Source organism: Haliaeetus leucocephalus, unplaced genomic scaffold (assembly GCF_000737465.1).
Source record: "Haliaeetus leucocephalus isolate CR32 unplaced genomic scaffold, Haliaeetus_leucocephalus-4.0 Scaffold280, whole genome shotgun sequence".
In the NCBI taxonomy this organism is placed as follows: domain Eukaryota; kingdom Metazoa; phylum Chordata; class Aves; order Accipitriformes; family Accipitridae; genus Haliaeetus; species Haliaeetus leucocephalus.
Window position 1 is genome coordinate 1 of NW_010972716.1, and position 25416 is coordinate 25416.

The window sequence follows — 25416 nt, forward strand, 5'->3', positions numbered from 1 at the left end:
TGGTGGTGGGCAAGGTGGTGCTGCTTGGGCACTTGTCGTTAGGGCTGCAGCAGAGGACGCGGATCTTGTAGTTGAGGCACATCTTAAATTTGCCAGCCTGGTCTTCGTTCTTGCACACCAGTCCAAAGTGGACGTCGCACTGCACGACCTGTCCGATTGACTGGATGGAGACGTCGGGGTAGTCCTCGGCCCGGCACTCGATTTCCTTTGGGCGCTGACAGACTTCCTTCCCGGCGGCCCGGATGTGGTGGTAGGTTTCAAAGTCTCCCTGGCTGGGCCCCGAGGAGGGGAAGTCGACGTCGAACCATTCGCTCCAGAAGCACAGTTCGGGTTCGCAGGCGGTGGTGGACTCGGTGGTGGTGGAGGTAACGGCGGTGGAGGATACGGTAGGTGTTGTTGTAGGGGTTTGAGTTTTCATATGTGTTGTTGTTGGTGATGTGGTTCGGACATGAATATGTTCTGTTTGTGGTGGAGGTGTTGATAATGGAGTTGTCTTATGTTTGGTTTCGAAGTGTGGTGTTGTTGTTAATTCTGTGGATGATGTTGTTGAAGTTTTTGAAATAATCCCAGTTGTTTTTGGTTTTTCTGTAGTTGTATGTGGCGCTGTAGTTGTCTCGCATGGTACTGTTATATTTTTGCAGCATTTAAATCTTATTTCGTAGTTATAGCAGATGGGCGGTAGTTGGTCTTTATTGTAGCATATCAAGCCTTCTTCTGTATTACATATTATTTGTTGCTCTAGAAGTTGATATGGTGTATTAGGGAACCTTACTGCTCTGCATTCGACAGCTTTTCTATTATCACAAACTGTATATCCCTCTTCTTTTATTTTCTCAATTGTATCAAACTCTCCATCATTGTATTCTGACCCTGGGTAGCTCACATCATACCACATTGACCAGTAACATTCTTCTTTAATGCAAGGAGGAATTGTGGAAGAAGTGGTGACAGGTCTTGTTATTTCAGTTGTGCTTGGGGCTGTTTCTTTAGTAGTTGAAAGTGTGAATGTTGTACTTTCAGAAGTTGTAGTAACTGGTGATGGTGTAGTGCTTGGAAATGATGTAGTTTCTGTGCTTTTAGTGATTGGTGTTGACATGCTGAAATGTGTTGTGGAAGAGCATGGTACAAAAATACAGCATAAGATTCTGATTTCATAGTTGTTACACATTGTTGAAATTTGATCTTTGTTGTAACATATGAGGCCAGCTGTTGTACTGCATTCTACTTTTTGGCCAAGGTCTTTCAGTGGTATATTAGGGAATTTCTCTGCTCTGCACTGAACAGCCCGCGGAGCTTTACAGACTTCATAACCTTTGGCTCTCAAATTATCAAAGGTTTCAAAATCTCCACCATCATAGCCAGGGGTTTGCACACTCCCATCATACCATTCTGACCACTGACAGACTTCATAAACACATACTGATGTAGTTGGTGACACTGTGAAAGAGAAAAAGAAGAGACCATAAAACTTAAAATAAATTCCTGTAAATATTCTTTTTATTATATTAAGTGGGCTGAAAATTCTCCTAAGGTCATTTGCTGCCATTGTGAGCCTGTAGTGCATCAGTTTAGTGTACTTATTTAACATGAAGTAGAACAGAAAATCCATCACCCAGCAATTTAATGTACTGACGTGCTTAGACCTGTCACTTGTCAAATGAATGCTAATTACCTTTTACAAAGTGCTGAAATAAGTCTCTGGCTTAATTTATACACATTGGGGGTAAAAAAAACCCTCTCATTTTTTTACATTTGAATCAGTGTGATTGCTTAGTTTGCATCTTGCTTCAATATTTACTAGTCTATCTGGAATGTCAAAACCCGATTCAAATCCAGTGGAAAAAATAAGATTTAGTCTATTCATCAGGATTCATAGGTACTTTTTTTTTTTCCTTCTCTTCAGAATGAGCTGACTTCTGTAATATGCTGCATTGTCTTTGCTCCTCCATTTGATATAAAAGATACCTAATGCAGCTTTATTAGCACCCCTACACTTTGTACTTAAGCTCTGGTCTTACGAAGTCATTTATTGGTTGGAGAGCAGTCCGTAAGCTTTTGCAAATGAACTCTCATTGTGAAATGGCTGGAAAACAGCTGATGAATTCCAGCAGTGCTGATGGTTTCTGTGATTTCAAAACTTGTAGTTCTAAATTTTGTACTGAATACTTATTTCATTAAACAAAATGCGCCCATAGTAATTAGAGATTGCCAGCCTGAAGAATGCTCAACAGGAATTCTAGAAATTAAAATTTCAGTATCTCAGTGCCCATATCTCAGCAATCCACTTAGTACTGTAATTATCAATACAATGCACCCTACCAGGAATTTTACAGAAAGTAATAATTCTGTAATTTAATAGGAAAAATAATGAATTATATGTTCAGTAATGATTATTCCAGATATAGAAATAGTTACAATTACAGATAATAAATCTGATACTGTTTTTTATCATTCACTGTGAAGATAAGCAAAATAATAGTATCGAACCAGTGTGCAGTGGTTGCCATTTTGGTATTTCAGAAGTGGTTTTATTTTCTATGTTTATTTCCTTGTATTTGGTAACCGAATACTGACTGAAACCAAATGCTAATAACAAATGAGACTGTAATTTATTTTGAGGTTGTATTAATTCATTTATGTTGTGAGTTTGGGTATGGTTTTGTAGCTATATTTTACTCCCTACTGAAGAGAATACGCTCTTATAGGCTGTAAAGGATGTACCTGAGGAAGTAGTGGCAGGTGGCGTAGTGCTGAAGTGAAATGTTGTTCTTGTTGTGGGTGATGTTGAGATTGGACATTCATAGACAACTCTTTGAAGAGTTCCATTGGGACCACAGATTGCAACAATACACCCTCCTGTGCCATCTGTAGTATTGTAGATCACATCTTTATAGTTGTATTTCTGTCCCTCATAAATACAGACACATTCTGTAAATCAAAAGAGAGTGATATTCCTTGGTATCCAAAACACAGAGCAGTGCCTCAAATGCATCCTATTCAGATAAAACCAACTTTGTCAACATACCATATTCATCATATTTGCATTTTTTGCCATCATTTGTGCATTCACTGGAAAAGAGAAAAAAGGAGATGATGAATGTGAATATATTGGTTCATGACATCATTCTATTTTTTCAATTTTTTCTACCCTTCCTTTGCTATTCATTGTGTGTTTAAATGTAGAAGGACCCTGTCTTCTCTGAGTTAGATATTCAGTTCTGCCGTACAAATTCAGGTTAGGTAGGATCACTCAGTTTTCTGGCAAGAAAGGCAACTCTTCTATGCCAGCATACTAAACATGCAGTATCCTTATTGGTGCTTTTGGGGGCTGGGCAAAGATGTGGGGATGGGTAATCTGAAGTGTTCTTACCTCCCCGATAGCTATATTTATTTTTTGGAAGTGCAGTAAATGTATCATTTGAGAAAGGATCACTGTATCACAGATGTTGAGGTTGTCTACACAGTGAATTTCCATCAGACTTCAAAAGACACAAGAATGCATTCCATTTCTAAAGGGAATTTATCTATTATCTGTTAAGAACTGAATCCTGATATGTTTATTTACAGTGACTGAGAGCATCTGTAGACTGAATAAACTTAAGTAAATATAGATATGTATTTAACAGGTTAGGCTTAGTGCCGTTAATGACATAGACCATGCAGGCAAAGCTGTATATGAACTGCAAAACATGCCATGAAAGTTGGATTAGCTCCAATGGGCTTCATGCTAAGCTCTTTGCAATCCTGACTGCACTGCTTAGAGTATTCAAGTGTAGCTACTTTAAAGGTATCATGGGACAGGTGTTAACTCCTTCAACAAATGGTTCTTCTAACTTTGTGCTATTTGATAGAAGGCTTAGCAGCACTTGTCCCAACGTCATCAATTCTGACAGAATGTGGGGAATACTTGCTGACTGTTGCAAATATGCAAGCACTAGTGCAATAACAGAAACAAACTCAAAACAATGAAGATTATTTGCCTGCTAACTTCTATATAATTTCACATAATGATTTTAGGGATATCTTAATAAAAGTTTTCAGACTCTTGTCTTCACTATTATTATTTTGTTTTTACTTAATTTAATAATGATAATAATAATAATTTAAAGGTACTCTTATTAGAGTACAGAATAAGTAGTAAATTAATCTCTCTATGGTAAAATGTTTTACCATATCATCATTTAACTTCCTGGGAACAGAAGAAAATTAGACATTATTCAGCAGCCTATGACTGGCCTAGTTCTTGTTGACAATGAAAAACTTAATTGATTATGCATTATGTTCCACAACTTTAAACTCAACATTTAAAAAAATCTTTACTAATCCTACCATGATTGACAATTCTGCTTTGAAGGCATCTGCATTCCTGGTTTGTAATTTTTTCCATTTTCATAACAACCACAATTAGAAACACACGTCATGGTTTCTTCATCAAAATAGGGCTTATTCTTTGGACAGTGTGGATAGCAGCCTGCAATTAAAAAAAAAAAAAAAAAAAGAGTTATGTTGACACTAGGCCTTTCACAAGTAGAAGTAACTCTATACTCTGCTTATATCTGCTTTCCCCAAATTATCCCATACAGTAAGTGGAATTTCAGACACTGTTACTGCTATTCCTTTGACTACACATTATGCTTTGGAGCATTTTGTCCTCATCTTCACTCCAAAAAAGGTCATGATCCATGAGGGAGTAAGATACTAATTAGAAAATCTCTTCTTATAATTTCTAACATAAACATGTCATACATTGAGCAATATAAATTTTGTTAATCATATTACATTTTAGCTTTTTATAAGTAGAATGAGATGTGCATAATTATGTTTACCTTCCAAACCTCTCAACTCATGAAGGCAGTTCCCACTCGGATTATTGCAGGTCTTCATACAAGGGGCTCCACATGGCTTGTAGTGCCACTCACATTCCCCTTGCGGATTGTAGTAATCACAGAACAGAGCTAGAGGAAAGAAGAAATGACAGAAAAAGACCTTTGATCTTTTTTCTCTACAGTCTTTCAGTTTTTCTGGGTAAAAATCCCAGGTGATCAGCATAATGACATAGGTGGTGAACAGTATATTGTCTTATTTCTAATTTAATACAGTTGTTACACTTCTACCACCTTTTGACACCAATACTGTTATAAAGCATAGAACAGAGCTACACATTAAGCATAAAAAAAATGAATTAATTGAATCACTGATTTTAGCTAGTATGCACTAATATTTATTCACACTGAGCCTGATGTAGACAGGTGGGAGTGTAATATAATATTATAGTTCACCAGTTGTGTATCATGATTGACAAGTCAATCAGACACTAATGACACCACTGGTAAAGTTACTATCAATGGTTTCATTTTAAGAAGATGGATTGGCTTCCAGTGATTTATCCAAAATGCTTTGTGGTTTGGTTTTTTTTTTGCTGTTTTTAGAATACAGCAGTTCCTCTTACAAATACAATTTTATCCTTCTTTCTTTTTTCTTTCTACTTGTTTTCTTTTTTTTTTCTGTTTTCTTTCCCTCTGACCCCTTCAAAAAGAAGTAGGGTGAAACTCACGACAAATGGATGGAGTTCTCCATGAAATGCAGATGTCCAGCTCATTGCACGCTTGAGCATAGGCAGCCACTGCTGTACAGAAACATTCACAGTCTCCTCCAGTGTCGCAGGCACAAGCATCATCCACGCAAGCTTGATAATATTCATTTGGTTCAACCTGTTGGAGAAAACATTTGAGTTTTCATGCACTTGTCCTCTTTGAAAAGGCATTCACTGTCCTAAAAAAGCTGAATAAAATATCTGAAACCGACAACTCTATATGTGCGAGAAAGATAAGAGAGGAAGAAACCATGAGAATGCTTTGAAAAAAGAGGAAAATGTAGAATAAAGTTATAGTAATAAGTTGTAATGCTAAGAACTATTTGGTGTTGAAGATACATTTGCAGAAAGAATACTGTTACATTACTACAAGCTAGCACACAGTCATATATATATATATGTAGAAAATGATGCCATTAGAAAATAAACATAACCTGAGATTTATTTGTGGTTGTCCCTTCTATTAAAAACCCTACAACTATTAATTTCTTTAGTGCACTAGTTCAAGGCACAAGCTGAGAAAATGAAACTGAAAATACTTTCTATGCAGTCTGCCTGGAACTTGATCTGACTTCACTTTGTCAAGGATGACAAAGTGTATTTTAGTGTTTTTTCAGCTATCCCACACAAAAATTAATGTAATCTCTTGCTCAAGAGAATTTAAGACTGAAGTTTTTCTCATACCTGGGAGTGACACTTGGTAAACACTTTGCTGGTAATGATGCTGCATTGCTTTTGTGCCCAGGCTTTCCTGTATGGGTTCGCAGTGCATGGGTCCTTGGTACGATTGGCATTTGGGCAATTAGAAGACACTTTCCAGCTATTGGCAAACTCCAGCACATTTCCTACCACAGACTGACTGCGAGTAGTGAAGTCATTATTTCCATTGCCATCATAGTTTCCGCAAAGTCCACAGACATGTCCCTGGATGGGGACAATAACAAAGATGAGTAAGGTACAGTTTCTCAGTATCTGCAAGTAACAGACCTCAGGAAGAATCTTATTTAATATTATCAGGACCTCTTCATTAACAGTCTTGGACACTTTCATAAATTATCTTTCATGAAGGGATGTCTCTAACATTGTCAGGAAGGATGAGGATAGGAAGCAGAGTAGACTCATGGTTTTTGTTCTTAGTATTGAGCTAATTAGTTTTACCTAATCCTGAACATACCTCTTCAGTGAGGGCTTTTCATGAAGAAAGCTACTATGTAGTTGCTCTTGTGCCATTGCTGAATAATGTAATTTAAGGAAAATGTGTAATACACAACATAAGTCAACACTACAAGGATAATAAAATGCAATTGCTGCTCTTTCAGTCTTCCGGTTACAGCCTAAATTTCCATTTTTTTCCCTTTGAGAGATAACATGAATATGTTTCAGAAATAATTTTATCCAGGATTTGGATTTTAAAATGTACCTGAAAGCTAGGACTAAGTTTGATGAATATACTGGTTTTCTTGTCCCACATGAGTATCAGGCCAACAGTAGTGTCAACCACCAGGTAGATACCCATGGAACGGATTTGGAATGGCATTTTTCCTCCAGGTGTCCTCTGGATGACATCAGAGCGTCCATCACTGAGGACCAGCTCATAGTTCTAAGACAGGAAAAGAAAAAGAGACCAATTAAAAAAGTCACCTATTGGGTACAGTTTTATATATTACCAGTAACTGTTACTGAAATAACAACTCTATCAAAATGATTCTATTAAACAACCTCATGTTAAGCAATTTCTCTTTAGAATTCCCTACTTTGCTTTCTCTAGCAGAGAGCAGAATCATTAGTAGTGAGCAAAGAAGTGTAGTAACATTTTCACTGTCTTGGAGAACACTTCTACAATGTTGTCTACCGGGGACAGCTTGTTCCATCCTTCTGGCACATTAGGCCTGGGGTACAACTTATTAAAGAAAATACTTACCCCCAGGAAAACTTTAATAGACTTAGAGCAGGTGGTTCCTGTAGTGCCACATGGAATGTTCTCAGTGATGACTCTGAAGGTTCCCTGATTCACACCTTGTTGACCACAGTAGTTCTGGAACAGGGGAATGATATTTAGTGTTAACTATGCTACATGGTCATATGTAAAATGCAAGGTACTTCGATAGTGCAAAAATCTGGGAAGGACTCTGTTACCTGGACCAGAACATATTCACAGTCTCCTTCAAAATCAAAGCGTTTGCCATCAAAGGTGGTGTAATGCCCATCTCCATAAACAGAACAGGTTTCCAGGCAAGGTTCCTCAGAGCAGTGCCATTTTCTGTTTCTACATGTGCTACATAAGACAAAAAGCACTCTGAATGTAAAAACCAGACATACACACAATACAGCTATATGTACATTCCTGCATGTACATCAATCTGATTTTAAAATGTGTTAAGCCTATACTGAAAAAATAAAGTTTGCTTATTCTCAGAAATGCAGCATAGCTCAAAAGCCTTCGGGATTTACCCAAAGTCTGTGTTACTTCATGATGTCATGAATAATTTGGATTAGAAAATACTTTAAATCTTTCACATTTCCAAATCTGGTTGGATGTATCAAAATGTAGGGATTCCGTGTGATGAAAAAGCTTTCTTGACTTGAATGAATACAACATCCAAGCCATATCATTCTTCTGACCACTTGCCATTTCTGTGCTGAGTGCCACTATAAAAACCAGACAGAGCTTGCTTTTTAGGTACTAAGTGGATCATCTTATGTAGGATTCCTTCCTATAAACCTTGATACTGCTAGAGTGAAATGCTATAATTCACCTAGAGCTTAAACTATTTGCTTTCAGATGCTTGAAAATAACATTTTTCAACATGCTCTTACCAGTTATTACAGCCAACTCTGATTGATTCTCCTGGACTGTAGGAGTTCCCATTATGAACACATGGACAGTCTTCTGGAGCTATACAGCCACGTTTACCATCCAACACTTGATTGTGAGGACATACACAGCCAGAGACACATTGGGTTCTGTACTGTAAGGACCATATAGAAAACATGACTTGAAACATTTATTTCCCTGATGGAAGAGTCAAGTTGGAGCTGGTAATTGTAAAAGAGATCTAGTTTAATATGCTTTCAACTGGTTATAAAGAGTCTACACTTACACATTCCATATCTAGAGTCTGACAGCTCTTCTGGCATCCTGCTCCTACCACATCTGCAGTGGCATTGCCGCAGTCTATATAGACCATGGGAGGTACGCAGACTGAAAGAGAGAAAAGCCATGAGAAATGTGAGATCAACCATGTATTTATATCTTCACGTTTCCTCAATGCAGGCTGAAGAAAAAAAAAAGGGGGGGGGGAGGAAGACTCCTTTGTGAGATAAGTGTACCTTAATATAAAGCATTTGACCAGAAAGAGAAACTGAATATTGTTTTGAAGTCATGCTTATCTGGTTTTTGTGCTTAAGCTTGGACTACTCATAGAAATTAATGTTTAGTTAGCTTCATGAAACCCTTCCTTTCAGGGAAGAAAAAAGGAGAAAAGATCCTGGTTTACGTTGTATTTTTTAGGCTTTTAGTACTTTTATTTTATTTTAAAAGTGGACGGTTTTCTCCTCATGTTCATTGAGGTGACCAAGTATTCTTTTCCCCTGGGTAACCCAGGGGGCTATAACTTGTTTCAGCCATCTGAAAGGTAAGACAGTATTTCTTTACATTTTGGGAATATCCTCTACATTACAGAAGTCATCAGTTCATTTTCTTGTTTATTTCAGACTTGTACAATTTGCTTCATTATAACAAAAAAAAAAAAAGAGAGAACTAAAAAGGGTAAACATGGAAAGGAAGAATTAAAGAAAATCTTAAGTGATATGTTACCTGGTTCAGGTTTCTTTCCAATGCAGCTCAGCTTTCCATAGATGCAAGTGCTATAAAAAAAAGAAAAAGACAACGGATATGTTTTTGCTTTTCCTTGTTAAGTTTCAGCTTGTTTCCTAATGAATTTGAAATAATGAAAAATTACTGTGTGATAAAACAGAGAAAATGTGTCCTTTATCAGATAGTTTGTACTGTTCAAAAGTATTTTATGTTAGAGCAGACAAAAATACAAGCATATTCTACATAAAGACAGGTTTGCTCTGTCCATTTGTCTGTTTAAAAACTGTCCTTCAGAACGGTTCAGGTTCCATTCATAATGGCAATAATCTGTAATGGGATTATCAAGCATTTTTCACCATGGAACAAGTCTTTTACAGTCATGGATAAGAAAAGTATGTGTGGTGGGGAATGAGCGACTGGGTGGGAGTTCGGCTGTTAGCCAAGGCTAACCTACCACTGTATGGTTTGTTGAATTCCTGTAGTAGTCTAAGTACAATCTTCTGAACATAGATAGCCCTAACAATTTTTAAGGATCTGTGATTTTTTTTTAATTGAAATTATTAGGGAAAGAAATGCATATGACTTGAATAGATGCATAACATGTATAAGGTTCCATGATTGCCAATATCCATTCTCATTCCTTTGTTTACAAATCTCTTACCAGACAACACCATTATCATGAATAACTTCTCCGGAAGACAGAGGCATTCCTTTGTAGTAACAAGGACAGCTAGAAGCAGGCACACATTTGCCACTTTCATCCATGTAGGTTCCATTTACGCAGGTGCAGCCATCAACTGGGACAAACTTGATGCTGCATGTGACATCAGGCTCACTCAGAGACCGACAGGTGGGTTGACAGGAATCGACATTGTAAGTGTACTTCAAGGATTTCGGACACAAGGTGGTGTCTTTTGCTTGAAAGTAAAAAGGCGAGTTACATTTGTAGTTCGTTTAAGAATCAACGTAGGTATAAATGCAGTATTTGAGGTGAAGTACATATCATAAACATTACAATATATGTACATATACTTTACTGATATCCTTGATAGTATAATTTTTTTTTTTGTACTGCTAGGGCAGATTTTTTTCCTATAAATGTGTCACAAATACAAATGTTTTGCTCAGGTTAAGGAAGAAAAAAGTTCAATTATATTAATGCATAGTGTGTTTTTTCTTCATTGCTATTTTCATATTTTTTGTCAAAGTAAACTGAGAAACACTCCACTTATTTTATTCCTATTGCAAGGGTATTGAGGTCCATGTTGCTGCTTCTCATTCTGAGCAAGTAATCTAACAAAGACTCTTTTTTATATTTCTCCCTGCTTACTGCTTGTCTTTTATGGTATTCCCTTCCTCCTCGAATTATTGAAAGTCAATGCCATACTCACAATTTAACACAATTTACTGTGGGAATCCCTAAGAGCTGCTGTGTGGGGCATTCTGGATGATCATTTTCAAGAGGCAAAGGGATGTAGAACTTACTGCAGGCTTTGCTCCTCCATCCAGTGATCACAACTCCTTTAGCAGCACAGGCCCTGACATAGCTGGAAAGGGCAGCACACATGCAGTCCTCACTCTTCTCACAGTTACACGTGTCAAACATGCAGTTCTAGGGACAGAGGATGATATATAATTGTCAGATTGTCATATCAAAGCCATGGCGCTCTATACTTTTTAGTGTCATGTTTGTTAGAGCTAAAAGTGAGTGTAATCCATATGCATAAACAAACATATGCCTGTTTTTCACTTGAAGATTTCACTGAGCACTTTCAAAAAAGATTCTTTGCAAGGAGAGAGAGTAATTAGAGGTCCACATTCTTAAACTATTTTTTATTTTTCTTGTTCTTTTTTACTTTTTCAGGTGTTGGTAGGTTTCCCAACTACTTTCAGTTTGCAGTCACTGTGCCATACATACTGAGAACAAGCAGAGGGTATTTGAATGCCACCCAACTTTTAGGGCTTAGGCTTAGGAGCTTGGGCCCTCTGCATCAGAGGAACAAAGAAAACAAGAAGTCATTTAACGTGTAGCTATGCTGGGCAAGGTCACTATAATATTGTCATTCCAGAAGATGTTGAACATAACTTATAGATTTCCAGTAACAGGGAGAATTTGTAAAGTCCCCAGGCAGTCTGTTCCAGAGCTTCATTGTCTTGAATTTCTGGAACATTTTTGTTCACATCTTATCTAAATCTCTTTGCTGCTTCTTACATGCATTTCTTGCCTTGTCCTTGGATATATGCAAAAACCTTCTGAGAGCAGTTCAGAGCAACTAAGCAAAGTGCTAGTTAAGATTCTGACTAAAGCTTTCCTCATATCTCAGGAGGGACAGCTTGTGTCCTTTGACCTCATAAGAAGTCCAGGGAGTCCAAGCTCCTAGCTTAAGCATTTAGGTTAGTACCTAAAAATATGGGCAGCAGGAATACAGCTGTAAGTTTATCCTCCTGGGAATGGAAAGAAAGGTACCTTTACAAAGGAGTTATTATCATGATGTGGAGATAAAAATGAACCCTTGGCTTGAAAAGAATGACCATGAATGCATCTCCTCCCAATTGGCAAGTTCTTCTCTCAGGTGTTAGTATCAGAAATCTGAGTCTTTTTCTTTTATATGGGAAAAAAACTAAGAGCCAAGTACCTTCTGGTAAACTTCTGGATTCACTGTTGAGTGACATTCAGCAAAAGGTCCCATGGTATCAGAAAGCAGTCCACACCAGTGCTGAGCATACTGGTCTGTGAATTGAATACATAAGAATTTCTGTTGCACTTCATTGTCTAAACTCTTGTCCCAATGTAACTATACTTCCTGCAGGGAAATTGCAGGAGCTTAACTTTAAAACAGAATTCAGCTGTGAATTTGCTGAAACACAGTCTTTCACTTCCTCTATACAGAAATATGAATGCTTAATAAACTGAATGCTCTTAATTCATGGTAGTTGTCATGGAATAAACTAAGACATCCTTAGCTGAATTTTGAAGGTGAAGGTTCACATTGTGAATTAAAAATATGCTAGTTCATCTCAGAAAACAGAACAGTGGCTTGTGAATGCTCAAAACTTACATATTTCATTGGGTGAAATGGAGCCTGAGAGCTACAAAGCTCTGAATTGTAAGTCTCATTCTCAGTTTAACAGTGGAAGGACCACACTGTGTCCAACCTTCAGTGAGACTATGCACAGCTTTTTTCCTGTATGACAATCAGTCCTTTCCAGGAATGGATCCCTGCTATGCTGTATGGTTCCAGTTTCCCTTATGTAAGTTGGCAAAACCACTTGCTTTCTTTATGCAAAAAAATATTTTTGAAGATCCAAAATATTATCCTAGTTATTATAAGACTTCTAGTATCAACTGTGCAAAATAGTGTGTGTGCAAATGGTCCACTTATTTTGGCTAAATACTTGGTGATAGATCAAGTTATTCCTTCTTTCCATCTTAAAAGAGAACAGCAAGAGGTTACTATATGCTGAGCTTACCATTTTGTATGCTGACAGTACAGGGGTTCTCAAAGGTATTTTTGGCATCAGGACAATCAGCCCGAGTTTTCCAAGTATTGCCAAAAGCAGCTGAAGTACCCTCTATTACACCACTGGTGGTTTTGAAATCATCTGTCTGCATGTCATTGAAGTTTCCACAGAGACCTAAAAGGAAGCAGATAGATAGGCTATGTACATCTCCTACAGAATGAAGCATACCGATGAAGGCAGTCGTTACAATAAGATCACTTACCGCAGGTCTGCCCTTTATGTGATGGGTCTAAGTCTATAAAAAGTTGCATGAGAGGCATAAGCTGAACCTGTAGCTGAAGACCAAAAGATGTTTGCAGAATGATGAAGAAAGATGATGGTCTGAAGATGGTGACATTCGCTAGGGACATAAGAACATAAGAGTTATAATTTCATACAAGATGAACAGTTGAAATGACTGTTCATTATATAGAGAGATTCTACAGTTGTGTTTGATATGATCCTAATTTCTGAAGAACTGGGGGGAAAATGATCCATATGGGATTTAAAATCCAGCACCAAACCAGACTGTCTTTACCCTAAACAAATGTATAAAACCCCTCCACTTTCTGTCAAGTATTTTAAAATAAGGGGAAGAGCACACACTTCTGTTGCTATTTAAAAGACCACATTTGCTTGATGGAAATTATATACCATGATTTAGTGCTAGACTCCAACCTGGACCTATTCTGTTCTTTCAGGGTTTGCTTTCTGTTCAGGTGCAGTAGTATGTGAGAAGAACTGGCATGAGAGAAACTCTCCAGTGATAAATGTGCACTAAGCAAAGGGACAGAGGGAACACAGGAAACTAAACAACTTGAGATATTGGAGTCCTGTTGCATATCAGAATTTTCCTTTCCTCTCTTATGGCAATGTTTGGATCTGGAAATGTGCAGTGATGCTATTTGCTTGAATTGAATCTCCATTTAATTAGTTATTGCTAAAATTAGACCATAATTTTGCTAAAATGATAAGAGTTAGACAGGCAAACCCTATTACTTAAAAAATGAGAGACTATGCTCTATTGGAGTACCTTGGTTTTGCTGCAGTGTAACCAAAGGTAAAATTTGACTTTAGATTAAATGATGTAATAACATTTTGAAGTCAAAAAAGAGAAAAGTTACAGAAGTCTTCCAGAGGAACTTACCTGCAGAGAATGGCAGCTGCGTGTAGATCTTATTTACAAATACGTTGCCAGGAGGCTGGATCACTATGTTCTGTCCACAAGAAAAGACAAAGATTTTTCAAGCATATTTAGGAAAGGTAAAACACTTTCCAAATATTTTCTGTCTAGTATTCTTCAGGATAAAGGAAAAAAAAATGGGGGGAGACTGTGATGATGTTCTGATTCCTATACCATTTCTTTAATCTTTATTACAGTGGTTCATTGACTGTCAAAACAAACAAGCAAAAACCCTAAGACAACTAAATGACAGAAAACTACTAGGATCTTGACTTCCAATGTATCTCCTTTATGCTAAATTTTTCTTTGAGTAATGTTCAAATGAGATACAACAACAAAAAAAAGAGTGCAGATTTCCTGTGTGTGCTGTTATGTGTCATTTGCAAACTACTTGTCTATTAAGCTTTGAAAACATCCCTGCAGAATGTTAGGTGTCTACATTTGCTACTTACAGTTTGTCCTCCACTTAGGCTGACAGCTATACCCTTGAGGCATGTCTCAGTGTCAGTCAGGCCACACTTGTGGATATCTCCCAGAACAGTGAACTCATTGCTGTCACAGAGCTAAAAGAAAACAAAATATATTGTTAAAAGGATTTGTTATATTAAAATATTGTTATGTTAAAAAGGTTCAAACTCAAATGGCATTCTTAGTAAAGTGGTCCTTTTAAAATATTGTTAATTCCTTTTCTTCCAGCTCATACATTCTTACGTATATGCATAGAGTCACCAAGTAAGGTGCATTCATGCAGTCTGCACAGTGGAAGTTATCTATTACTTCTGACATTTAAGGGCAAGTTAGACATATCAAGCTGAACATTAAAACTTCCTAATGTTTTGGTAATAGTAGTTCCTAATGTTTAGTTAATACTAGTTTAATATGCTAGAGAAGAAGAATGAAGTGTGCCTTTCTTGCCCACTGGTTATGGTGTTTACCTGGGAGAGGAGAGAAATTGTTTCCAGTTTTTTCTGCACTGAATAGATTATCAAAGAAACGGTGATTTGGTCATTCTTTTAACAGGTAGGAAAAAGGCATTTAAATATCCCCTCATAGGAGAAAATTAAGCTAATATCACTATTCACTAAACTACTGAATAAAGGCAAAATTCAGTTTTTCTCTTGGTTCTGATTTCCATTGGACTCTGTTCTGCAAGGTATATTCAAAGTGTGCCTAATGGCCAAGACATTACAGGGAAACATGCAGAAGGCTGTGATTCTGAATGTGTCTTATAATTTTCTTGGTGTAATGAAGATTAAATTAAGGACAGCTGAGTTGCAGAATTACAGCCATCTGGAAATTTAATGTTGAAATTGTGGGCTTTTTGACTTTTTGCGTCCACATTTAGGGGTTTTCTGTACCTCCAGAGCCTCTGAGAATCTAATTTTATGTGTTGGTGCCAAAAGGTGAGTTTAGCATGTAAGTCTGATCTATGCTCCCATTGTAGATTGAGCCCAGTGCTTGTGAAACTCATAAAAAAGTTTCATTGATTTAGTCTAACCTATTTCTAAATTACATCATTCTAGCTAATTTCTAAGTTTTTACAGTTCTCTTTCTTGGTAACATTCAGTTTGAGCTTTTTGAGAACAGATTTTATATAATATGAAGTTTTTATGAATATTGTTTACATCACTCATCCAGTACAAATAAACATCAAATATACCTAGGGTTCTGAAAATCTGCAAATCTGTAGTCATTATTTTAGATATATCTACTCAGAACTCAGTCCCTACTAATCTAAAAAACTCTAGTAAATCTTAGGTATTTTTGTAAGCCATCAATTTCTAATTCAAGTTTTAGAATACACATACAACTTAGCTTTTTGCTTTTAAACTCTAGAATCTTCAGTGTTTACTGGGGAAGACTGTTTGGAGGGTTGATCATCTTAATGAAATAACTCCTCTCACATGAATGCTGTATAATAATAATTCCTTTATGAATACTGTTAATCAAATAAGCCATTGAACTATATTAACTATGACAAAAAGGACAGTACCAATGGATGTAATAAACACATTGCTCAGAAAGAGTAGTTATAAAACACCAGACAGGCAATATTTAATTAAAAAATTAATGGGAAGATGGAGATTGTTTCATGGAATCTAAAAACTCAGTGCAATTCTTAAATGATGATCAAAGAACACAAAACTACTACAATATGTTTATTTAGTATAACCCTAACAGAAAGCCCCCTGAAATCCATTTAAGGCTCTATGTGGAACCTCTAAATTTCAGAAAGTTGATGTGATTGCCAGTAGTTTTAATTAAACAACATTATATATAATAAAAAAAAATTTCCTTTAGCATATTGCTTTATAGCAAGGATTCTGACTCATTTTTACCTTTGTTAGGACATAGCTACAGTCTCCAAAGAAGGAATAATATTTCTCATCAAATGTTGAAATGTGGGAGCCTCCTTCAATACTGCAAGATCCAGGGCATGACTGGGTGATACAAGACCATTCACCTCCAGCACAGGTACTGAAATGAAGAAAGCATTCAGTAACCTTGGGTAATGCAAGTATAAATGAAATAAGAGACAATAAGGGCAGTTGATGCCTTAATTTTCCTCTTGAAGCATTGATCATACTGTCAAAGAAACCAACATTGCTTTGAAATCTCAGAATAAATATGGGGCAGGCACATTTATATTAGTGATAATGTTTTATATATTGCTGTTCATTTCCAATCTTTGGACAGAATTCGGTCTTGGTGAACCTGGCATCCATTCTGCTGCGTATGAAGGATCGCCCCTCATCTTCCTTAGCATGGCTCAAGCTTCAAGCATGCTAAGTATTTCTTGGAAAATAACATGCATGTTTGTGGTTCTTGTATTCATAGGTAGATAGGTGCATTTGCATACACTTATGCAATATACTTCAGTAATTATAGTGATATTTAAAAAATATATATCTGTCAAGCATGCCTCTCAAATGTGATCTCCCACTCTGTCTAATGCCACATGTCCCTAAATGTCACGTCCTCCATAGTATTTACCTGAGCATCCTACTATTACACTATAGTGCTACAAAGGATGCAACACAGTAATTCACATTTTTAAACACTTCTGGTATTTGAATTTGATTGTCTCCTTTAACTGATTGGTCTTGAAATTGGAGTACCTATATGTAAATTCAAATTTTTGCTTCTAAGTGTGAGGAGAAAACAGAGATGTAAGTATCCTCTAAAAATGTGTAATCAAGGAAGTTCAGCTGATAAGTAGTTCCTCATTTCTTTTTAAGGGGAAATTAGTAATTTTTCCCTGTCTTCAAAATGTTCAGGTAATGCACCTAAGAAAAAAAAGTATGAGAAAGAGAGTACGTTACCATGATCTGCATTTAGATGAGAAGGAAGCACCAGGAGCGTAAGTTTCACCTTCATAGGTACAGTAACATTCTTGGCGGGGAATGCAGCCAGCACCATTAATGTCATCAAATACCATTCCTAGGGAAAAAAAATGGTCAGTTACTTATTCTATGCACTGCAGAACCTGCTTTTGTACATGTATCTGGCAGATGCCTGAAAGCGTGTTCCATTTCTTCTTTATTACACAGAAAATGAATAGAAAGTACTTTAAAATAATAGGATGCCAGCTATGTAGGGATTGAAGGGCTATGTTCCATTGAAGCCTATCTAAAATCTTAGGGTGATTGAAAGAGACCTCTAGGGAAATACCTTCCTGTTGTTGACTTCATTAGAATAAAATTATGATGAAAATTACTAGATAATGAGGTGGAATAGATGAACCATTTGTGAGACTACCCAGGGACATATTTGTACAGTAAATATTTCTATACCCAAAGGCAGAGGATTATCTAAGAGAAGTCAGTGCTATTATACTAACACATGCTGGTGAATTCTGTGAGATGTCATGGAGGATGGGCAGAAGAGCTGCAAGGGGTGAAGATCCTACCATGCAGTCACTCACAAGAGCAACATTTCTCAACCCCAGAAGTAAGCATGCACAAAAAGAACACATTTGCATTGTTTGTCTTGTAGTGATATTCAGTTCTCATGCATAATTCTCTGAAGCACCAGATTTTACACACTGCCTAGTGCTCTCTCAGCTTCTTGTTGTTTAGACATGCAGCACTGGACAGGAAGGGTTTGGTAATTTGGGGAGCCAGATGCAGCTTCACCAACACCAGGAGTTACCACTGTGGGCAAAATGTGATTAAACATTACATACTTTCTGTGAACTGAACATGGATGCTGAGAATAGAAGACTTCCCCTTATTGTTAGGAGTGAAGTATCTTATTCTCAGTTCAGTCATTATGTACATCTCAGGCACATTTGTTGTTTAAAAGGGCATTTTTAGCAATCTGAATAGAAATGATGCATGTGTATCAAGGAAGAAATGCAGTTATTACTTCGATGATAATAACAGTGATGATGTAATGAGAATGATACAGAGCATGAAAGTTGTTAAATGTGTGCAGGTAAGTGCTCTAGCCATCCTGGATATGAAAAATGGGCAGGAAAGAAGCTTGCCTGGAGGACAGACGCAGCCATCTGTACAATGATCTTCACAAAGTGCAGATCGTTCCGGGTTGCTGCACGTGTCAGAGCAGGGAGAGCCACACTCCTGGTATTGCATGTTGAAAGGACATAATTTGGCTGAAAGAAGAAAGAGTATTATAATGCTGACTTTTCCTTTGAAATGTTAAGGAAACAGTATTCGCAATTTAGGATGTTTTTTGTCAAGATACAATGGGGAATCCTGATCCAAGTGGAGGCTGCAACATTTTAGACTTTCTGATATATATCAAAAACCCTTAGTAATGCAAAATCCTCTAAACTTCCATATTCCCAAAGTCTTGAGTATGCTCAGGTTAAAACTGATTTCATGAGAATTACATGCACCTTTAAACAGCTGTCGTCTTTAGAAAAAAAAATCACATATTTGAAGTTTACTAGATATGGGTAGTAAGCACAGGTGAAAGTCCATTCCCGAGATACTTACGACAGAGTCCTGAGGTTCTCCAGTTCAGAGGCTGTCCCCCTGCATGAGCGCACTGCCGGGAGTACTCAGCAAAGGTGTTGCACATACAGAAGTCAGCCATAGAGCTATCACAGTGGCATAGGTCTTGTATGCAAGTTTCAATGTAGTCCTGGACATTCACAAGTGCATTACAGCTTGTAAATGCTTTACTGGTTAATACTGTCTCACAGATAGAAGCCTAGGACGGAAAATAGAGAAGGTTAAACAAGGGTTTGGAAAATATGAAACTAAATATTTAAGGCATGTAGCAGAACAAACCAAAGGTCCATCTGGTCCAGAAACCTGTCCAACAGTAGCCATAAGCAGATGTTTAGGGAAAGGTACACAATAAGGCAAGTACACATGGAACTCCTTTGATGAACTCCCATATCTTCCCATATCTTGAGCTACTTTCTGGTCAGGTGACTTTATACAGTTTCTTTGTATTAAGACAACCCCAGTGAATTTCTCTTTCTTGAAAATATCCAGTCTTCTCTTGGAAGGGGAATGCAACTTTTTAGCATTCACTTTAGCAAAGAGTAAAAAATTAAATTTAGAAAAATTTTCTTTCCAGACCAATGGTTGAGTCATATTCATGCTATATTTTTTCCAATTCTAACAAATTTTCTCCAAAGACAGGGAGAATGTATTTTACACTGAGAAAACAAATTTTAAGCAAGGTGGTTCTTACAAATTCAGCTGAGCAGTTCACCGGAACACTAGGAGGAATAGGATCAGCACACTGCTCTGTGGGTCCATCCATCTTCTGCTTATTCCCAAACTGAATGGGAGTCAGTTTTGTGTCTGTAAAAAGCAGTCCAAATATTAGAATAATATTTACTGGTTTGCTGGCTTTTGCATGGAGATATTTTCTTTTGTGACACTACCCGCTATGACATGAACAGTGATTACCAAATAATATCATTATAATATGAAAGGCAAAAGGAGATGAAGAAGTTACACAAGGAACTGGATCCTAACTATTGAAAACAAGTTGAAAGTTGCATGTGGCAAATCTTAAAAGATCTAACAGTGATGGAAGCAGCCTAATACATCTCAAAGCCCTGACTCTATACATAACTGACATCATAGAAATGCCTGAAGAAGTATCACTAGTTTTGCAGTTAATACAAGCCACAACCTATGTTACAGTATACTACTAAAAGAAAGAAAAACAAAGCACCAATACTTCATAATGCTTTTTATTACTTACTCTCTGAAATAAATTCATTGCTAATTGGAATTCCATTGAAATCCCCACAAAGTCCACAAGTTTGATTGGCATATTTCTTATCTAGTTCCACCTAAAAGAAATAAGGAAAGAGAGCTTAGGTTCATAGTAACATCAGCCTTGATGGTTAGGAACACAGCCTACACCAATATTGCTTATGTACTCAAAGTTAGACATATGTATGCTGTGCAGACTGTGTTGTGTGGTAACAAGGTAGGCACTATTGGGAAGGTCAGTGGCCACCAAGAAAAGGTTGGTCTTATTCTAGCCCTGGGGCTGCGAACAACAGCGCATTGCCAGGTCTGGAATCTGAGCAATACTTCACTGTGAGGTGGAAACTTTGTAATTGGGTTCTATTGATCCTGAGCTGAGCTGGATGGTAAAAAAAAAAAAAAAAAAAAGGGAAACTGGGAGAAGACTGGAAGACAGAACAATCCACTAAAAGTGGACACAGATCCAAAAGTAACTAATACCTGCCTGGCTGATTAAGACTGCAAATATGTAAACAGACTATTTTCAAAATACAGGCTTTCTGCCATATTTTGGATGTTTGCTTACCAGCAGGGCATCTTCTTTATTCCAGAGGAAGGTCAGTCCTAACTTGGCAGAAACTTTCAAATAGCTGTTACTTCTCTCTATCAAGACTCCCATATGGCTGTAGGGCATCTGAACCCTGGGGAAAGATCACCATAATTCAGCAGGTGGTAGGGACAGAATATCCATTGAATATCCACACTGATATCCTTTCTCATTCTCTTTGAGAAGCTTCAACATACATACATAGGTGAGGAAATTAGTCAGAGCAGTAACTAAATACAGACAACACGTTTGAAACATTTTGGCTGGTTCCTATGCAATTACATCTCATTGTGGAAATGGATCAGCCTTGCTTTCCCTGCTGTTCCTTTTGTCTCTCTCTGTTAATGGTGTTTTGGTAGGTAAAACGTTGGCATGTGTCTTCAGTTGTATTGTTCAAAAAAGTGCTGGGAGGTTCTGTTTTGCAGGCAGTATGCTTCAGGGTATTGCTATTTACTCCTTAAAGTCCTTGATAATAAAGGGATAGACTTGTTAAGCTTTCTGTGATATGAGTGCCATTCATAAAGGTGTACCCAAGATAACCTTTAGCTCACTGTACGTAGCTGCTATAATGCACAACTCACTGTGGGATAGCTGCCCAAATATTTATCCAGCCTTTTGGACAGGTTTCACACCCTATGCCAAAGTCAGTGCTACCATTGCTACACAGTTAGCAAGTTTCCAGACTAGCTCATTTTAAATGAGTGCAGGTACAAGCTGCAGTCACTGCTTAACTGCATAGTCTTCAGTGCAGGGACAAAAGCCATTAAAAATTCCTCTCAAGGATCCTGTTCTGGTAAAATTAATGGCAAGTAGAAACTTACAGTGTAAAAACCTAACATTTTGACTGAATCCCACTTACAGACTCAATTGTATATATACACACACAATTGTAGCAGTGGGGCAGCATCTGGGATATAGCTTATCTGAACAAAATGGACACAGGGATAATCTGCAGAAGCAGCACTTAGCTCACTGTCAGGCCCTTATTTTTGTTAATACTTCAGGAAGGACCTGAGCCCCCCAGCTGCTCGGGAGCAATGTGAGATCAAATGAGGGAAAAGGACGCTCTCTCAAAGAGCCCACTGGGAGCAAGAGCAGTGATTGCAGTTTCAAGTTATGAACATACGATTTGCCATCAAGCAGGACAGAGTCATAGGTCAGTTCAATCACGGCTCCTTCCAGCTTCATGATGACGTGAGTGATCTTTGTAGCATTTTCCACCATTGTACGCCTAATCTGGATGTTGAAGTCCTCATAGGGAGATTTGCAGTTGGATGCAAAGATGTAATTGCAGACGCCAGGGAAGTAAAAGATGTCCCCGTCAAAAGTCTTGAAGTGGAAGTTACCCCATGTGCTGCACACACGGCCATTGTGAGAGGGGTTGCCAGCTGCAGATTCATAATAAGCAGTAAGAATTTTCTGTAATTTGCTGTAGATACCCTCCCTTTAGTTGCTTTTCCCATTTTATTTCTTTCACTAGCCTCTGTCCAAAAGCCCATCTTCTGTTTTCCTTCTTGTCAAGCTATTTTTTTTTATCGATCTGTTATTTATTTAGTTCGGTTATCTTTTGTATTTAATCTGTTTTGCATAGGGATAGAGGGCCTAAGATTGGAAGAGACCTCCCAGGTCACTATATCCAATGCTTTGGTTCTGCTGACAGCCATATTCTATAAATCCTTTCCTAAACATCTGAAGTTCTAAAACCACTATGAAGTTTCACCATAAAACCAGTTTAAAGTTAGTTTAAAACTAGCTGGTACTCTTACTAGGGAAGGCCACTCATAGCCACACCCTTCAAATGGCTGGAAGACTTTTGCCAGCATTTTCCAAAACATATTCTTGTCTCTTGTATGCCTGGCTGTTCTTGTGCCAGTGTTACACTTCACCTTGAAGGGGTTCCACCTCTCTGCTCCTCCCCCCACTCATTATAGAAATCACTTATCTCTTTTCAGTCTTCATTTCCTTACAAGCACGGTCTCCTATCTCCCTGATTATCCTCACAGTCCCTCTCTGCATCTCTTCCAGATTTACACTCACCCTGCTTGAACACGGCTAGTCAGAATTGTACCCTATACCCTAGGTAAGGTGTCTCACTAGTGTTTTGTACACATTAATATTTCCTTCTCTTTACTGGAAATATTGTACATGATTTATCCCAGTATTATTTATATTTTATATATACATATATAATTTAAAAAAAATATTTTTTTTACAGCTACATCATATTAACAAAATGCAGGCTGAGTACTGGAGTCACATTTAGATTATCCTTGTTACCTGATGAACTGGCTACTTTTCTTGTTCATTTTTTATTTTATGATGCTAAAGGATCTTACACAGTTTATTAATCTCCTCAGTCACTCATGGTCTTCCTGTGTGATCAACAAGAACACAGATATCTGAGCCATGACATTTGTTTAACTCACCCTTTACTTTCAGTGTGTTTTGAAAAGTTGGAATGATTTTTACTTCTTGGGATTTCAAAGCTGGTGGAGAATCTAAGGGGGAAAAAAATGATCAAGTTTAAACTTACTAGAAGTCCTAAAAAATGGATAGAGATTGCCTAGTCTCTTTATTGATTAACATTTCGTACTGTTGTGGTTTAAACCCAACAAGCAACTAAGCACCATGCAGCTGCTCGCTCACTCCTCCCCCCGCCCTGGTGGGATGAGGAGGAGAATCCGGACAAAAAAAGTAAAACTTATGGGTTGAGATAAGAACAGTTTAAGAATTGAAATAAAATACAATAATAATGGTGATGAAAGGGAAGATAACAGAAAGAGAGATATAAAACCCAAGAAAGACAAGTGATGCACAATGCAATTGCTCACCACCCGATGACTGATGCCCAGACAGTCCCTGAGCAGCCATCGGTCCCTCCTGGCCAACTCCCCCCAGTTTATATAAGGAGCATGACATCCTATGGTATGGAATATCCCTTTGGCTAGGTTGGTTCAGCTGTCCTGGCTATGGTCCCTCCCAGCTTCTTGTGCACCTCCTCACTGGCAGAGCATGAGAAACTGAAAAATCCTTGACTTAGGATAAGCGCTACTTAGTGACAACTAAAATGTCAGTGTGTTATTAACATTATTCTCATACTAAATCCAAAATTCAGCACTGTACCAGCTACTAGGAAGAAAATTAACTCTGTCCCAGCCAAAACCAAGACACCTACTACTAGTTACACTCTAGGGGAAGTTTCCACAAGGTTTCATTGGAGGATTTTGCACAGTGCTTTGTGTTCCATCTTTCTATATATTTCACTAACCGCCAAAGTCCAAAGACCATGCCCTTTGGCTGTGGTAATTTCTTTCATTATTTATTCAAGACATCTATTTGATGCTGGCCCTGATGTTCCGAACTCAAAAGCAGCAATCTAATCCTTAGAGCACAGTGTTGTAATAGTGATGCGGAAAAAGCAGTGTTAATGTCTATGTCTGAACCTTTGCCTCTCAGTACACTTAGAAGCAGAAAGTTACTGAAGTATATTAGAAGGTGAGGATGAGAAACAGGAGCTGTTTTTTTCTGAAGCTCATGTCTTTCTTTGTGCTGAGACATACACTTTTGCACAACCAACTCTAAGCAGACTTTTTAAAAAGCAGTTTAAATTCTGTGAAACTTTAATCACGTGCTTTTCATGCAAAGACTTTTATTGGTACAATCCCGCCCTGAATTTTCCATGTCCAAATCCAGTGTTTTCTCTTTGGATCCAGCAATGAAAGGGATAGAATACTTAAAGAACCTGGAACGTGATTTTCTTAACATGAGAATGAGGAATTGATGCAGTTTCTCCCTTGAAAGTATCAAAACTCTAGAATTTGATGACTTCCAAACTGTAGATTGTGCAATGCCAGCCATTGACTTCTGCATTTAGACCAAGAAAACATCACTGAGACAGATATGTGTTTTAGAAAGACAATCTCTTTTAGTCTTGATGTAAAGATTTTAAGGGAAAGCACACATATTACCATCCTTGACAATCTGTTCCAATAATTAAACACACTCACTATTATTAAATAATTTGTGGTACACTTCCATTTTGGGTTTATCATTATTTTAATTGCCAGCTAGTGACCTAATAAATTGCAGATTGCAGGGCAGGCTTAATGATTAATTGTTTCAGCCTGTCATTACTAATATACCAGTCAGCATTGTATCCTTCCACCCTTATTTTGCTCGGTACAGTTATGGTGTTTGCTCTGTACAGTTGTGTCATGCATGATCTTGTAGTGCTTAATTATTCTAATGTTTAACATAGTTACAGTTTTCTTATTCTCTCGTGATGCAGTCCTCTTGATGCAGCATAAAAAAATGTATCTTTTATTACCCACTATCAAGTACCTTGGTTATATGTATGTATACACACACCTCTTCTGAAAATACACTTTTAGATAGAAGGTATGTACCTTTCATGAAGTTAAAGATTAGATAAATGTATCATATTGGTAGACCAGATTCGCTGGGCCAGATCTCAGAGGAAGTTCTCCAGTTTAGAGCAGTCAGAGATTGGCTGGGAATTGGGTATTGTCCAGA

General features: G+C 37.5%; 1 protein-coding gene across 1 annotated transcript; it reads right to left on the bottom strand.

The window, feature by feature from the left end:
• Positions 1-32: 32 nt before the first annotated feature.
• On the bottom strand, positions 33-23754 carry LOC104833316 (mucin-5AC-like; the record flags this gene model as incomplete). The annotated part of the gene is made up of 30 exons (XM_010569902.1): positions 23715-23754; positions 23310-23381; positions 22010-22271; positions 20863-20977; positions 20287-20377; positions 19765-19877; positions 19056-19272; positions 18584-18709; positions 17418-17535; positions 16434-16572; positions 14547-14657; positions 14059-14128; positions 13135-13272; positions 12882-13046; positions 12047-12141; positions 10896-11022; positions 10072-10327; positions 9411-9460; positions 8695-8795; positions 8411-8562; positions 7730-7868; positions 7515-7628; positions 7014-7193; positions 6278-6517; positions 5555-5711; positions 4827-4955; positions 4330-4471; positions 3026-3069; positions 2722-2928; positions 33-1437 (listed from the first exon to the last, which is right to left on the bottom strand). Coding segments are annotated over exons 1-30 (5315 nt in total), but the record flags the coding sequence as incomplete, so codon positions are not given.
• Between the last annotated feature and the right edge of the window lie 1662 nt (positions 23755-25416).